Genomic DNA, 18,222 nt, shown 5'->3' on the forward strand with positions numbered 1-18,222 from the left:
CATGAATTCGTTATTGATTGTCATGGCAAATGTATTATGCACAATTAAAATTGCGTGAGCAACAAAGAACATCATTTGATCAGAAGAATTCCCCAGTCAATGTTGAATTTTGCCAAAGAAAGAAGACTTTGACACAACTTTGATTATGTGACTCTAAAAAGGCAGAACATCCTCAAAGCAGATTTTTCAACGCTGCCAGCCGAGTGCCTCTGTGCCTGTGTGTGCGCGCGTGTGGTGCATGTTTCTGTTATGAATACAGTGAAGATTTTTCCTACTTTGTTATCAGATTTGTCAGTTTATGTAGTTCATGCCTAAAGGGCCGAGTTAATGTAATTCATCTATTTTGTCCTAGATCCCTATTTAAAAATACCTTCCGAAAGCTAATGATCTATGGAAATTGATCTCGCCATTCATTTACAGTAATTTGGAACTCATTACTGTATTTTGAGCACCGTTCGTCAATGTCCCTCTCTGTCTCTCACCTATACACACACACACGTGTGCACAAACACACACACACACACACACACACACACACACACACACACACACAACTAGACATTTTAATTAGCTTATTATCTTTGAGAGGGATAATTGCACAGATAGAAGTCTAAATCTGGAGGTGTTTCAATTATTCTGTCTGGCTGGCTGCAGGCTAAGTATCCCTCATCATAACTAATACATAGTCTGGCTGATTAGCTTAAGACATCACACTGTTTGCTCTCCAATAGGGCTGTCTGTCTGTGTGTGTGTGTGTGTGTGTGTGTGTGTGTGTGTGTTGTTGGAGTGTGTGCGTGTGTCAGCATAACATTGGATGGAAGCTATTTCAAGCATGTCTCTAAGGCTGTGTACTAACCGACAGTCAGCCAGCTAATTTTATTTGAGGTTTTCTGTAATTGCAGTGAAATCGAGGAGATCCTTCCACGAGCATATCAGGACACACACACACACAAACACATGAACACATAAGCACACGCACGCAATCAAGACATAGAAAATCATTCTCTGAATTATCGGACATGATCTTTTATCGGTCTGAGCATAGAAGTTTGCAGTATGAAGGCAAATCAGTTTCAAAAGATCTAAATAAAAATCAACGTAGAAAATTGCTTTTGGCTTAACAGTGACATGATAAACATCACAAACAAACAACTGTAAAACATCAGCAGCACATTAGTGCCATTTCATTCAACTGTTATGCAAAGGGAAAACAGACAGTTGAGTGGCAGGTGTGTGTGTGTGTGTGTGTGTGTGTGTGTGTGTGTGTGTGTGTGTGTGTGTGTGTGTGTGTGTGTGTGTGTGTGTGTGTGTGTGTGTGTGTGTGTGTTGGCCAAGGTTATCTGATTTAGCAAGGACTGAATCTTGGAGCCCTCAGTTGCTTGTTGGTGTGGCTGAGTGTTAAGTGGTCACTAGGTGCTGTTGCTGAGGAGCTTAGTTCCAATACAACCTGTGGAGCATTAATCACTGAGCTGGCAGACCAGTCCTCCTTACTCTTCTACCCCCTTTCTCAACTCTCTGTTTCCCCCCTCTATTTCCCCCTTTTTTCATCTGGTCCCTTATTATTATTGTAAATGCATTGAGAACACTCACACACGCACACAAATGCACATACACACACCCACGCACACACACCCCTGTCCCGCAAACCACTTTCCATCTTATCCCTTGTACATTTTTACTCTTCCTCCTCAGTTCCATCGCTCTCATTGAGATTGTATTTCCACTTGTAGATAGTGTCCCATATTGTGTATCTAAACGGTTGTGACATAATATCCTTCTCTTTCTGCTGTAAAGTCGGACACCTTTGTTTTAGGATTCAGCGTACAGCAATAGATTTCCTGGTTAGTTGAGTCATTTGGTGTTGGTTGGATTGGTTTGGTTTTTAGTTTTGGCCACTTACTCTATCTTGACTGTTTAGTTTAACTGTGGTTAGTTTGTCAGTCTCTGCTTAGTTTGGATGGGTAAGGTACACTGTGGTTGGTATGTCATTCTGGTTAACTGTTGGTTTGGTGACAGTTTTTTGGTTAGTTGGGTGTTGTGGTGTTATTACTGCATCCGTGTATCAGGTGCCAAGCTAAACAATCTGAGGCCTGGCATCTTACTGGCACAAAGACATGATACACCTGGAGTCAGATTTCACTCAATGACACACACTACAGGCCTGCAAGTGTGTATGTGTGTTTGTGTAGGTGAAAGGGAAGCACCCATAGTAAAGAGAGCCATATCCGTGAGTTTTCCCACTGCTGCCAGCGTCACGCCAGTCTCAAATGCATGTCGGTCTCTCTCCTCACTCCCCCATTCCACCCCTTTCCTCACAGACTCACGCCATTTCTGAAGTGATCTCTCTGCTTTCCTTCCCTCCTCTCCTCTCCCGAGTCCGCTATCCTGTCTCTTCTCTCCTCCCTCTTCCCCTCTCCTCCTTCTTCTGTCCTCCCTCTCTCCCCTTCTCCCAGCTCTCCTCCTTCTTTCATCCTTCTCTGCTAGCTCTTTCTTACCTCTATCCAAACTCATGCCACTTGCCCAATTACACACTAGGAGGGACTGAGCAGGAGGGGATGGAGAGAGGGAGGGAAGGGAAACAAACAGAATGACAGAAATAAACGGTTATAGGTAGACGAATAGGAGTGAGAGTAAAATAATAAACCTTAGATATACCTTAGAACTACAGTGGACTATAATCACCTCTCGACTCTGGTTAATGGCGTTGGAGTGTTCGTCTAACTTTTAACAATTGTTATCTGGACTTACGGACGATTGATGATAGTTGACGAGGCTGGCTGACAGGTCCAATCGGAGGACGGCTGAGTTACGGAGAACCTTCTCTGTGCCTTCTGAGGCATCAAGGCTTTGACTAACAACCACCTGTGAGCTGTTCTTGACAGGGCAGCTACTACGGACAGTCAACTCTATACTGTCAATACAACCTACCACAGACAGGAGAGAGGGGATAGAGGGAGTTTGTCTCAACATCGTCGTCACTTCTGACCTTAGTGGACGTGCCATGACTTTTTACTGGCAGATAGTGGGAGACTGAACAAGAGAGAGAGAACAGGTGGACAGAGTGATATAAATGCGACTGGGGGACCGGAGGGGTTCTGAGCTAAGGGGGGCTCTCTTGGATTGACACGGATAGACAGAGAGAACGAGAGAAAGATAGAGGGAAAGGAGAGATCTCTCCCTCTCTGGGACAGTTTGTCAAGATGCAGTTGATGTTTTTCCGTGAGGTGTGGGAGATGGAGGGGTTGCAGACAGTGGGGATACTCCTGGTGGTCTGTAGCTCCCTCAAACTGATGCACTTCCTGGGGCTCATCGATTTCTCCTCCGGAGGTAAGATACAGGGGGCTGAGGGCTGGGTATGAAACAGGGGACAGATATAGTTAAAGGACAGGAAGGGTGGGGGGGTTAGGGACAGGGATAGGGGTAGGGGTAGGAGAAGAGGCAAGGTTATGGGCTGGGTACAGAGGGGCTTGAGGTTAGGGAGAGGGTTAGGGTGTGGGAGAGATGTCTATGTATGGCAAGAAGACTCAATCCTTAATCTGTCTGATAAATGGACTTTAATAGCTGTAATTCAGGTCATTGGGTGTCAAATCGAGCGTGCTTACATTTTTCGGTACATTTTCCAAATGTCGACTAAACAAAATACTCTATACAAGGTGGGATCTTTTTGTCTCTGGAAAATTAATTACGTGAGAAACATTGATGGAAATGATTTTATGTGCAAATATTGATATATTAATCATCATATTGAAGTAAACGACATGTTGTGTGGTCCTCCCACTATGACTCATCAGGAAAGCATGAAGATTATTAGGCTACAGATTAAATCAATTATGAGGAACTTCACAGGGTGGTGAAAGTGCAAGGTGACGAGTTTGACGCTCCTTTCCAATAACTATCGTGGGTCTTATGTCATAAGACATGATAATCGATGAATGGCTGAAGTTTGACAACTAAAAATAATTGCGCTCTTTTGTCAATAATAATAATCTCTTCATATATAAGCTATACGTGTGCTCTTAGCTAACAGTGAGAAGATAGCGCTGTTGGCTAGAGCGCACTTTCCAATTTCAGAGTGGGCACACTCACTATATAACCCACATTTTTTTATGAGAAAACAATCAGTAGAGTTGAAAATGCGATGAAACCCCATTTAACTTTTCGCAAAAAAAGTATTTTTATGTGCACTACGTCGTCACGCACAGCCTTTTATCTGCCACGAGTCAGTTTGATAGAAACACATCTCTGGTGGGAAAATGTGTTTTTTTATGCAGATTTGAGAAAATTTGCATGAAAATATGTCACCAATTGGATGACCTAGCTTGTGTCTACATCTATTTTTCCTCTCTCACTCTTCTCTGTGCCTAATGAGCTGTCTATAGTTTATATTACTAATGGACAGATTCCTAGATGGTTAGTTGGCCATGGATTACAGTAATAGTAGACACGTTTTTCCAAAACATGGTTTGTGTAAAGGTGCCTTCGAGGGAACACAAGGCAGAGCTAGCTGAAACGACACAAAACAATTGCTTTCCGGACATTCGTTAATTTGAGATGTTAAGGTTAATGTCATCAATTGCTTGTCCTTGTAATTGGAATGTGCACTACCGTTCAAAAGTTTGGGATAACTTAGAAATCTCCTTGTTTTTGAAAGAAAAGCACATTTGTTTTGTCTACTGAAATAACATCAAATTGATCAGAAATCCAGTGTAAACATTGTTAATGTTGTAAATGACGATTGTAGCTGGAAACAGCTGATTGTTTTATGGAATATCTACATAGGCGTACAGAGGCCCATTATCAGCAACCATCACCCAAATATTCAATTTTATTTGGAATGGCAAGCCAGACAAAATGAAATGGTCCTATTTATGCAAGGAATATGAATTCGTTAGGCAAAAACTTAAGGACTCAGTCAAACAAATGTTATACTTAAATCCGAACTGGTTCTTTAGCAGATTAGTAAGAATGTCTCATCCCCATGTTCAAGATTGACCATCTTCCCTTTATTCAGATTAAAACTTGTGACTTTTGGTTAATTGAAAATGAAATAATCTCCAAAATATTACTATTTTTAAAACAAACTGTTTTAAAAGTTGGGTGCCATTTTTATTTAATCCACCAGAAAAGACAGAAAAATAATACAACAAATAATGTGGTTAAACTCAAATATACTATTTGATTAAAAAAAGAACATTATAAAAATAAAGTTATAGTCTTTGTAAATGATATCATAAATAGGACTGGTGGAGTTATGCCACACATGCAGCTAACAATATAAGGAAGTGTCTGCTCTACCAAAAATGACAACCAACTAATTGCAGCATTACTTCAAAAATGGAAGAGGCGGAAAATGAATTCTTTAAAAAGGAATTATTACTTAAAAATCATACAATGTGATTATCTGTATTTTTGTTTTAGATTCCGTCTCTCACAGTTGAAGTGTACCTATGATAAAAAATGACAGACCTCTACATGCTTTGTAAGTAGTAAAACCTGCAAAATCGGCAGTGTATCAAATAATTGTTCTCCCCACTGTATATATACATATATGGGGGATACAACCATCCCAGCACACTTAAAAATATATGGTAAATAGAAATCTAACTGGATGGTCTTCAGAAATAGATGGGAGTAGGATAGGAGTAAAAACAAACAAAAGATAACCATAGTTAAGTAGATTGTGTCCAAAACATGTATACAGTATGTATAAGCTGGAGGTAGAAGCCTAAATGTTGTTGTTCATTCGTTTACTCCAATTAGGGGAGGGGTGGTAGGGTTAGTGGAAAATAATAAAGGAAAATATATTTTTAAAAGGTGTGTGTGTTTAAGGTCACCGTTATGAAAACCTAGGACACTAAAGAGGCCTTTCTACTGACTACTGACTCTCTATCTACTGACACCAAAAGAAAGATGCCTAGGGTCCCTGCTCATCTGCGTGAACGTGCCTTAAGCATACTGCAAGGAGGCATGAGGACTGCAGATGTGGACAGGGCAATAAATTGCAATGTCCGTACTGTGAGACGCCTAAGACAGCGCTACAGGGAGACAGGATGGACAGCTGATCGTCCTCGCAGTGGCAGACCACGTGTAACAACACCTGCTCAGGATCGGTACATCGAATATCACACCTGCGGGACAGGTACAGGATGGCAACAACAACTGCCCGAGTTACACCAGGAACGCAAAATCCCTCCATCAGTGCTCAGAATATATGCAATAGGCTGAGAGAGGCTGGACTGAGGGCTTGTAGGCCTGTTGTAAGGCCTGTTGTCATTGGCAACAACGTCGCCTATGGATGCAAACCCACCGTCGCTGGACCAGACAGGACTGGCAAAAAGTGCTCTTCACTGACGAATCGCAGTTTTGTCTCACCCGGGATGATGGTCAGATTTGCATTTATAGTCGAAGGATGAGCGGATGAGGCCTGTGCTCTGGAGCGCGATCGATTTGGAGGTGGAGGGTCCATCATGGTCTGGGGCAGTGTGTCACAGCATCATCGGACTGAGCTTGTTGTCATTGCAGGCAATCTCAACGCTGTGCGTTACAGGGAAGACAGGGAAGACATCCTCCTCCCTTATGTGGTACCCTTCCTGCAGGCTCATCCTGACATGACCCTCCAGCATGACAATGCCACCAGCCATACTGTTTGTTCTGTGTGTGATTTCCTGCAAGACAGGAATGTCAGGGTTCTGCCATGGCCAGCGAAGAGCCCAGATCTCAATCCCATTGAGCAGGTCTGGGACCTTTTGGATCGGAGGGTGAGGGCTTGGGCCATTCCCCCCAGAAATGTTTGGGAATTTGCAGGGCCCCCCCCCTTTGTTCAGGGACACATTATTCCATTTCTGTTAGTCATATGTCTCAGTTGTTGAATCTTGTTATGTTCATACAAATATTATATTTACACATGTTAAGTTTGCTGAAAAATAAACGCAGTTGACAGTAAGAGGACATTACTTTTTTTGCGGAGTTTATGTATATTTATTTCATACGTATGTGTACGTATTGTAGCGGTTTCAGGGGTTGTGTGGTGGATGGACGGACGGTATGTGCCTGACAGGTTTCTTTGTTTTCTGGCTGCCAGGACCATGGAAAGCAATGAGAAGTATTCCCCAGAGGTAGGACCATGGACAGCTCATGGGGAACCTTCTAGACTGCAGCAGAACAACCACACCTGTCTCCAGTTGTAATCAGAAGCAAACTGCAGACAGGTGAAACCAATCAGGGCCTCTACTTAACCGCGCCCTGGAATTCCTTCCTTTGTCTTTTCTTTGACCCCAGTAGGTGAAGGAGTAATATGGTTATTGGGGAGACAGAGTGTACAGTGGAGAAGGAGGTTTACCGGAAGATAGGGACTGATGATTTTTAAACACGGATTTTACCCCCAAAGACCAAGATTGGAGGACCTTCCACTGGTGATGAAGTGTTTACTGTTTTTTTTTAGTTTGGTATATCAGGATCATTGCCAAAATCTGATAATAATAAACCAGCTTAACCCTTCACTTGGACTGGTGGTGTGTTGTTTGTATGTGGAAACCCTGCCTTACAGAGATCAAAGCAATTCGAGCATGAGGACCTGATTCACACAGTCTCCTCTGAACAATTGATGTTGAGATGTGTCTGTTACTTGAGCTCTGAAGCATTTATTTGGGCTGCAATCTGAGATGCAGTTAACTCTAATGAACGTATCCTCTGCAGTGGTGGTAACTTAGTGTCTTCATTTCCTGTGGCGGTCCTCATGATAGCCAGTTTTATCATAGCGCTTGATGGTTTTGCTAGTGCACTTGAAGAAACTTTCAAAGTTCTTGACATTTTTCAGATTGACTGACCTTTGTGTCTTAAAGTAATGATGGACTGTCTGTTCTCTTTGCTTATTTGGGCTGCTCTTGCCATAATATGGGCTTAGTTCTATTTGGTAAAAGACCATCTTCTGTATACTGTAAATTCCACAAATTCACTTTTAACATGGCACATCTGTTAATTGAAATGCATTCCAGGTGACTACCTCATGAAGCTGGTTGAGAGAATGCCAAGTGTGTGCAAAGCTGTCATCAAGGAAAAGGGTAGCAAATTTAAAGAATCTCAAATATAAAATAAAAATGTTTGGTTACTACATGATTCAATATGTGTTATAGTTTTGATGTCTTTACTATTATTCTACAAGGTAAAAAACAACAGTTTAAAATAAAGAAAAAACATTAAATGAGTATTAGGTGTGTCCAAACGTTTGACTGGTACAGTATGTGTATATGTACAGCGTATATATATATGGGGGATTGGAAATGATGGAAATGATGCAGACAATTACGTTGATGGAAGCTTCAATCTATCTGCAATGTTAAAGCTGATCTCCCCTCAAAAAAATGTTTGATTAAAAAATATATATATGTAGAGAATTTCACCCTGTGTGTGTGTGTGTGTGTGTGTGTGTGTGTGTGTGTGTGTGCATGCATTTTGGCTCGGGATAGAGCAGTGTGTGATTGACTCAGCCCTGGTGGCCATAATGGCTTTATGTCCTTGCGTGGGCCAGATCAACACACACACACTCCATCCCGTCTCCCAAGGCTACTCTCTGTGTATGTGTGGGGGTGGGTGTGTGTCAGTACCTATAGCTCCAATCTCTAACCTCGTACTGCCTATTTTGGCAGCATACCTGAAGGGGGTGGGACAGAAAGCATATGGGGAAGAAAGGGAGTGACACGGTCAGCAGATCAACAGCTTGTCCTTAGTACATAATAGGGATTGTGTCAACCTGTGTGTCTGTGTGTGTGCGCATGCGTGTGTTCATTCAGAGGTGTGTTAATGTATTGGTATATAGTTACAGGTCATACAATACTGGTCTTTATTATGGCCTTCATCCCTCCGACATCTGGAGATCTACTAGAAGTAGTGAAGTTGCTGTTATTTCGGAGATGCAGGTGCTCACTTCTTCTCTCTGCCTTAAACTTTAGAACACACAGGGATACAGTATGACTTCGCTCTGACAGTACCAGGTCTGTTTCTTACTGAGTGTGTCTTCGAATTGCACTGTGATTATTCTTGGTTCCAACTTGGGTTGTACTTGTGCTCTTTGTGTGGTCAGTGGGTTGAGGGTGCGTAGTGAGTAACATGAGCTGATTTCTGGTGGATGAGTTCTGATGAATGACTTCTGAAGGATGAGTCCTGGAGTTCTGATGGATGACTTTGGAGTTCTGGTGGACGAATTCTGATGGATGAGTTCTCGTGGTTGAATTCTGATCTGTTCAAATGTGAGGACTGGTTGGGTTTGAGTCGTTTGATTAAGTTCCTGCTGAATGTTGATCTAACACAGATGTTTTCAAAGTGTGAGGCGCGCCTCACCAGGGGGTTACTAGTTACTGTAATGGATTACATTTAGAAAGTAACCTACCCAACCTGTGAATGTTGTAATTGATGTTCCACATTTAAATTACACAAGATATTAACCTCATTAACAGTTAAACATTTATTTTGGGGGTTATTTAATTTGTTTTATGTGTCAAACCTCAAAATCAGACACAAACAAACACACGTCATAGAATTACGCCCACCTCTCCATTCTTCTGTATGAAATTGCACAAACTCCAAACATTTTGCGGTGCTTGTTGGGATACCACTTTTCTCTGGAGCCTGCAGCCTTGCTGGCTTGGTCGAATAGGCTATGGAGGTTCTAATTAGCCCCTACACCCTTGATCATTTTTACGCCCTCAGCTTTTGGACACGCACATATGGCGGGGCTGTGTGTGAACGTGCAAATGTAGGGCCGAGGGGAAGTGACTGGTTTGGGATTCAGCATAACTGTATTCGGTTCTCTAATAATGAATAAATATTAGACCTGTTTCTAGTTACAATTTTAAAGCACACATTTTAAAGCAGTTTGGTGGCTCCATTTAAAATGAGGGGTATTCCAGCTTTCCAGTGCTACCACCTTTATTTCACAATTACTAAAATTGCTTGCATGGCATCGTTAAAAAAATGCATACAACCAGAATTTATCGCAGAGCTCTTAAAGGGGCAACAGCGTTTTAAAAGGGCAATGACATACTTTGTGAAATAAACAACTAAATGATTTTAGACTGAATTAACTGTATATTTTGAAAGCACTTTTATTGATTTAAAGTATGTTGCATGTTCATTAAGTTGTGTCCAAAAAAATCTAAAATAAAAGTTGTTTTCTAACAGTTTCATTGCAACTATATATTTTAAAACAAAATGTCATGTATATATACATGTATATAATGGAAATTATTGTCTTGATGTTCCCTGAAGGGAGGCCACTGTCTCAGACTTTGAAAACGCCAACTCTCTGAGTAGAGAGTTGGGCTTGAGCTCAACAGGCTAACCATATGGCTATTCTCTAGGAGGCATTATGTCTATCAAAAACTATTGTACTGGTAGTCTAGGAATTGCCTAGAAATTGCGTTGCATTGATTCCTAGAAATCTTTGAAAAGGTCACGTAAATGTGGATTTTTAACTCATAAGAACCCTTTTGCCCTTCCCTCAGTTTCCTGTAGTCCATTCAGACTGAAGATAATTATGGCTTCATACTGAGTGTTAATTATTTCTTTGTGTTTGCCAATGACTCACCCGTAGAGGTCTGTGTATGGTGATGTAAGCTATCAGCTGAAATGGACGGACACGCCCGTCCTAGAAAAGCCAGGTCAGCAAACCGAACCGTTGCCCTTACTATGGGAAACTGCTGTGCATGCTTTAATGAGTTGCATGTTGCTTATGCTGTGTGTGTGTGTGTGTGTGTGTGTGTGTGTGTGTGTGTGCATGGTTGTGGGTGTGCATGTCAGGCCTGCGTCTGTGAGTTTTTCTTTCTTTGTGTGTCTGTGTGTGCTCTATGTCTAACCTCTGCTATGGTTGGTGATTACAGGTAACACTCCCACCATCAAAAGTAAAAAGACTATAAAGCAGAGATTCCTCAAGCTGCTACCCTGCTGCACGCCTTCTGTTGCCGCCTCAGTCAGTCAATGCAAGTGACTCTTTACTCTTCACTCTCCCTACACACACATACACACATGGGCCCGCAAATGCACACACACGCAATCTTACTCTTACACACACACACACACACACTCGCGCACGCGTGCACACACACACAAACACACACACATGGCACACACACACACACACACATGGCACACACACGGCACACACACACATGTGCATGCTTACACACAGATACAGACACAGACACATACACACACACCTCTCTCTCTCTCTCTCTCTCTCTCTCTCTCTCACACACACACACACTGTATACAATATATCTGGATATATCTCAGTATTATTGAACCGTGTGTTCTGGAGGTATTTTACAGTATTTTTGTCTGGTATGGTGAGTGACTGATGTATGTCTAAAGGTGAGAAGTGAGATGCGGACAGACAGTCAGCCCTGCTTTGCATCTTGGGATAAGAGGAGAGAGTGAGGCATGATTGTCTTCAGCTGACTGTGTGTGTAATAAGGTTGGAAGAGAGGGATGAGTGGAGAGAGATGGGTGGGGAGGGAGAGATGGAGTGTGAGTACCATATTATCATATTGCCTAAAGATCTGAGGGCTTTTGTCATTTCACTGATGTTTCGATGGTTTACCACTACTTTCACTGAAAGTTATCATCAATGAGCACATCGGGTTACTAAATTAACTTCTCCATAGACATTCAGGAATCTCACAGTGTGATGTTGATATGTTTTTGTTTTCTATTGACGACTTGACGACTACCTGTCTTTCTTTGTGCACTTCAGTTTTGGGGAATTGCAATACAATGTAAATGTAGAGATTTATCATCTAACGGTATGTTTTAGTAAAGCTAATATCTGCTAACATGAATGAAATGATATTTCAACAGTTCATAATTAACAGTGATTTAGTTGGCTGTGTTTTTACCATTATAATTACTAGTACCAACTAAAAGGTGTGCCAGGCTGGCACCTGTAGGAGTAGCCTTTAGCAGTGGATGCTGGTGGGAGGAGCAATAACTGTACGGCTCATTGTAATGGCTGGAATGGAATTAATGGAACAATATGAAACATATGGAAACCACATTTGACTCCGTTCCACTGATTCCACTCCAGCCAATACAATAAACCTGCCCTCTTATAGCTCCTCCCACCAGCCTGCACTGACCTATAGGTATATCTAACAGTCCTCTCTGTCCCACAGACAGCGTAGAGGATGACTTTGAGTTGTCCACTGTGTGCCATCGACCAGAGGGGCTGGACAAACTACAGGAGCAGACCAAGTTCAACAAGAAGGAACTACAAGTTCTCTACAGGGGCTTCAAGAACGTGAGTTTGGGGGTGCGGGGAAGAGAGGGGATGGGGATCTGGGAAGGCTGGAGACCTGGGGCTGAGGGTTGGGAAAATTGCACCTCCGACAATCAGTCGAGTCACGCTGTAAAATATATATTTTCAAACTAAGGGCAAATCAGAGAAGGAGAAGTTCATCCATGTATATGTGTAAGAGAATCACGCTGATAAAATTTCTAATTCAATCATGAAGTCATTTTTTAATTCAGTCGGGATCTCAATTTACTGTTCAGCATTAGATTAGTAGAATACAGAAGGTGCAATTCTGAACTTGGTTATATCAGTTATCTTATTGTTACAGTATATGTGACCGACCGGCTCGATACGGTCTTATGAAGCAAAAATCGAAATGATGTTTTTTACATTGGATATAAGTAGAAACTCAGAGTTAGAAAATTGTATATCATACACTACAGTTGCAGAACAATGGGAAAATAATTCTGCTTTGAAAGTTGATAATCTTGTAACCCCACTTTAGAGAAAATGGCCCTTAAATGTTTTGGTACACCTACTGGAGAGCTTTTTTTTTGTCGACCCATTCAGCATCGATCACACCCTCTTAAGCTTTTAGCCCCACCCATCTCTTTAAGGATTCACGTGAGACCATGTTCTAAATAGAGTGAGTACGGTAGTGTACTAAACAACCGACGATGGTTGGTTTATACTACGTCTATCGACATGTCTGTAGACAGTTGTGGCAGTGACATCATGAGCATTCTATTGTCGTCTCACATCAACCTTTTCGTTGTCATTATGAAAAGTATAAATACAAAAACTACAGGTTGCATGACATCAGCAAACTGGTGGTCCAAAATAGCCTAACTGGTGTACTTTAACACCAATTAACACAAAGGAAATTAGCACACATCAATCTAGCAAACCAGCAACTAAAATCAACTTTCTAAACAATGTTTTGGTTCGTGTCTAGCTTGTTAGCTAGCTAGCTAACATTAAGTTAGCTGGCTAGCCAGTTCAAATGACCATATCACATAGCTCACAACATCTTAACTTTAGCTAATTTGTGTTCATTATTATAGTAACATTAATTTTAAGTTAATGGCATGCAAGTTACAGAAAATAGCTTACAGTTGTGAGTGTGATGAAAAGAATCAGGGCATTCTACTGGAGAATTTTATAACTTGGACACTATCTCGTTGGCCTAACATTATTTCCTAATTTAACTTTGGTGCAGGTTATGTTGTTCTTCACATTACTGTCTCTCGTAAACATACACTATATCAAATACAATCTTTATTTGTCACATGCACAGGATACAGAAGGTGTAAACAGTACAGTGAAATGGTTACCTGCATAACATCTTTTTTTGTTAAGCATGTAGCTAAACAATGAACCATTATCCCAACTCATAACGTTACTACCCTGCATAAATCTGTAAGTAGCTAACCAACTAGTTTCAATGTTAGCTTGCTAGCTAACATTAGGCTGTAAATTGCAATGAAAATGACTTCATGATTGAATTAGAAATGTATAATATCTGAATGTAGCTAGCTAGATTCTCTTACACATATACATGGATGAACGATTCTCCTTCTCTGTCACGGAGGCCATGGTTGCCCTTAGTTTGAAAATGTAGTCCGGAAGCAGGTGTTTTATACAACAGCCTTCAGTGTTCTCTTTCCGACTCCCTCTGCATATTTGCAATAAAACACCAGCATTTCCTCCATCTCCTTATAGCTTTCATACTCGGCTTCCACTGGAAATTCCACTGAGACCTTTATGATGTCTTTAAATTGGCTGCAATGGAAAGGATTACCTACACATACAGTGCAGCTCATGTTATAGACAGAAGCATGCTACATGGAAAATTAATCCGAACTCATCTCTCCGCATGTCCATCCCATCCATTATCTCAGGCAATCATGGCTAGTGGGAAGGTTCCTGACATTTTCCTTGGCTAAACCAACTAGGCTCGTAATTGAACAATGTTATTCGTATTTACAGATGTAATACACATATTATTAAGGCTATTAAGATTATTAAGGCACATGAAAGTTTGCATGTTCTAGAAAGCAAAATGTCAGTACAGAGACAAAGTGGAGTCGCAATTCAACGGCAAACAAGCAAGACCTTTGTGGCAGGGACTCCAGACAATCCAGACAAAAGACAAAACATTGCAATCACTGACGTCTTGCTCCCGGACAAGCTAAACACCTTCTTCGCCTACTTTGAGGATAACACAGCACCACCAACGCGGGCCTGTGGGCTCTCGTTCTCGTGAGTAAGACATTTAAGCGTGTTAAGCCTCGCAAGGCTGCCAGCCCAGATGGCACCCTAGGCGTGTCCTCAGAGCATGCGCAGAACAGCTGACTGGATTATTTACAGACATATTCAATCTCTCCCTATCCCAGTCTTCTGTCCACACTTGCTTCAAGATGTACACCGTTGTTCCTGTACCCAAGAAAGCAAAGGTAACTGAACTAAATTACTATCACCCTGGATCATTCACTTCTGTCATCATGAAGGCGGGGTGGCAGGGTAGCCTAGTGGTTAGAGCATTGGACTAGTAACCGAAAGGTTGCAAGTTTGAATCCCCAAGCTGACAAGGTACAATTCTGTTGTTCTGCCCCTGAACAGGCAGTTAACCCACTGTTCCTAGGCCGTCATTGAAAATAAGAATTTGTTCTTAACTGACTTGCCTAGTAAAATAAAGATAAAAAATAAAACAAATAAACAAATAAAAAAATTTAAAAGTGCTTTGAGAGGCTAGCTACAGATCATTTTACCTCCATCTTACCTGGCACCCTAGACCCACGGCAATTTGCATACCGCCTCTATAGATCCACAGATGATGCAATTGCCATTGCATTGCACACTGCCCTATCTCATCTGGACAAGAGGAACACCATCTAAGGACACTGTTCATACATCTCAGACCTCAACACCATAGTACCCTCCAGGCTCATCATTGAGCTCGGTTCCCTGGGCCTGTGCAACTGGGTCCTGGACTTCCTGATGGTCCACCCCCAAGTGGTGAAGGTTGGAAATAACACCTCCACTAGACTGGTCCACAAGGGTGAGTGCTCAGCCCCCTCCTGTACTGCCTGTTCACCTATGACTGCGAGGCCATGCACTCCTCCAACTCAATCATCAAGTTTGCAGATGACACGACAGTGGTAAGCCTGATTACCAACAATTGACAGGGAGGAGCTGAGGGGCCTGGCAGAGTGGTGCCAGTAAAAATAACCTCTCTCAACTTCAACAAAATGATGAAGCTGATCGTGGACTTCAGGAGACAGCAGAGGAAGCACGCCCCCATCCACATTGACGGGCCACAGTGGAGAAGGTGTAAAGATTCAAGTTCCTCAACGTACACATCACTGACAAACTGGAATGGTTCACCCACACAGAGAGTGTGGTGAAGAAGGTGAAGGCTTTTTCAGATGCACCATTGAGACCACCCTGTCTGGCTGTAACACCGCCTGGTACGGCAACTGCACCGTCCGCAACAGCAGGGCTCTCCAGAGGGTGGTGCGGTCTGTCCAACGCATCACGGGGGGCACACTGCCTGCCCTCCATTGTATCTACAGCTCCAGATGTCACAGGAAGGCCAAAAAAGATAATCAAGGAACTAAGCCACCCAAGCCATGGCCTGTTCATCCAGCTATCATCCAGAAGGCGATGTCAGTGCAGGTGCATCAAAGCTGTGACCGAGAGACTGAAAAACAGCTTTTATCTCAAGGTCACCATACTGTTAAATAGCCATAACGAGCCAGCCTCCACCCAGCACCCTGCCATGAACTTAGTCACTGTCGCTAGCCGGCTATCACCTGGTTACTCAACCCTGTACCTGTACCCTATGTACGTACACATGAACTCACTGGTCAGTTTAATAATGTTTACATACTGTTTTTCTTATTTTTTTCTTATTTAATAATATGCATAATACTGTATTCTCGTCAAGGCCATCCTATTCAACTATTGCTGTACATATACAGTGCCTTGCGAAAGTATTCGGCCCCCTTGAACTTTGCAACCTTTTGCCACATTTCAGGCTTCAAACATAAAGATATAAAACTGTATTTTTTGTGAAGAATCAACAACAAGTGGGACACAATCATGAAGTGGAACGACATTTATTGGATATTTTAAACTTTTTTAACAAATCAAAAACTGAAAAATTGGGCGTGCAAAATTATTCAGCCCCCTTAAGTTAATACTTTGCAGCGCCACCTTTTGCTGCGATTACAGCTGTAAGTCGCTTGGGGTATGTCTCTATCAGTTTTGCACATCGAGTGACTGAAATATTTTCCCATTCCTCCTTGCAAAACAGCTCGAGCTCAGTGAGGTTGGATGGAGAGCATTTGTGAACAGCAGTTTTCAGTCCACAGATTCTCGATTGGATTCAGGTCTGGACTTTGACTTGGCCATTCTAACACCTGGATATGTTTATTTTTGAACCATTCCATTGTAGATTTTGCTTTATGTTTTGGATCATTGTCTTGTTGGAAGACAAATCTCCGTCCCAGTCTCAGGTCTTTTGCAGACTCCATCAGGTTTTCTTCCAGAATGGTCCTGTATTTGGCTCCATCCATCTTCCCATCAATTTTAACCATCTTCCCTGTCCCTGCTGGAGAAAAGCAGGCCCAAACCATGATGCTGCCACCACCATGTTTGACAGTGGGTATGGTGTGTTCAGGGTGATGAGCTGTGTTGCTTTTACGCCAAACATTGTTGCCAAAAAGTTCAATTTTGGTTTCATCTGACCAGAGCACCTTCTTCCACATGTTTGGTGTGTCTCCCAGGTGGCTTGTGGCAAACTTTAAACAACACTTTTTATGGATATCTTTAAGAAATGGCTTTCTTCTTGCCACTCTTCCATAAAGGCCATATTTGTGCAATATATGACTGATTGTTGTCCTATGATCATGGGCCTCTTGGCTGCATCTCTGATCAGTCTTCTCCTTGTATGAGCTGAAAGTTTAGAGGGACGGCCAGGTCTGGGTAGATTTGCAGTGGTCTGATACTCCTTCCATTTCAATATTATCGCTTGCACAGTGCTCCTTGGGATGTTTAAAGCTTGGGAAATCTTTTTGTATCCAAATCCGGCTTTAAACTTCTTCACAACAGTATCTCGGACCTGCCTGGTGTGTTCCTTGTTCTTCATGATGCTCTCTGCGCTTTTAACGGACCTCTGAGACTATCACAGTGCAGGTGCATTTATACGGAGACTTGATTACACACAGGTGGATTATATTTATCATCATTAGTCATTTAGGTCAACATTGGATCATTCAGAGATCCTCACTGAACTTCTGGAGAGAGTTTGCTGCACTGAAAGAAAAGGGGCTGAATAATTTTGCACGCCAAATTTTCAGTTTTTGATGTGTTAAAAAAGTTTGAAATATCCAATAAATGTCATTCCACTTCATGATTGTGTCCCACTTGTTGTTGATTCTTCACAAAAAAATACAGTTTTATATCTTTATGTTTGAAGCCTGAAATGTGGCAAAAGGTCGCAAAGTCCAAGGGGGCCGAATACTTTCGCAAGGCACTGTGTATATATATATATATAGTGTATGTAAATAATGTATTTATGTTTTTGTTTATTAGAAATTCGCAAACATATCTTAAAACTTGTTTACACTTTGTCATTATGGTGTATTGTGTGTAGATTGATGAGAAAATATACTAATTGAATAAGGCTGTAACCTAACAAAATGTGGACAAAGTAAAGGGGTCTGAATACTTTCTGAAGGCACTATATATATATATATATACTCCGGACTCCTACTACATTGCTTGTCGTAATGTTTCTATTTGTATTAATTCCATTCTTTTACCCTTAGATTAGTTTGTATTGTTGTGTATTGTTTGATATTATTGCACTGTTGGAACTAGGAACACAAGCATTTCGTTACACCCGCACTAACATCTGCTAAATATGTGAATTG

The 18,222-nt window shown here is 41.8% G+C and overlaps 1 protein-coding gene across 1 annotated transcript in view; it reads left to right on the top strand.

Moving 5' to 3' along the window:
- Nucleotides 1-18,222, top strand: part of LOC135510814 (Kv channel-interacting protein 2-like) — a 113,313-nt gene that overhangs the window by 88,221 nt on the left and 6,870 nt on the right. Inside the window, exon 2 of the mRNA XM_064932067.1 lies at nt 12,165-12,289. Coding sequence (XP_064788139.1) covers nt 12,165-12,289 — 125 coding nt within the window. The remainder of the gene's footprint in view (nt 1-12,164; nt 12,290-18,222) is intronic.

Source organism: Oncorhynchus masou, chromosome 23, assembly GCF_036934945.1.
Source record: "Oncorhynchus masou masou isolate Uvic2021 chromosome 23, UVic_Omas_1.1, whole genome shotgun sequence".
In the NCBI taxonomy this organism is placed as follows: Eukaryota; Metazoa; Chordata; class Actinopteri; order Salmoniformes; family Salmonidae; genus Oncorhynchus; species Oncorhynchus masou.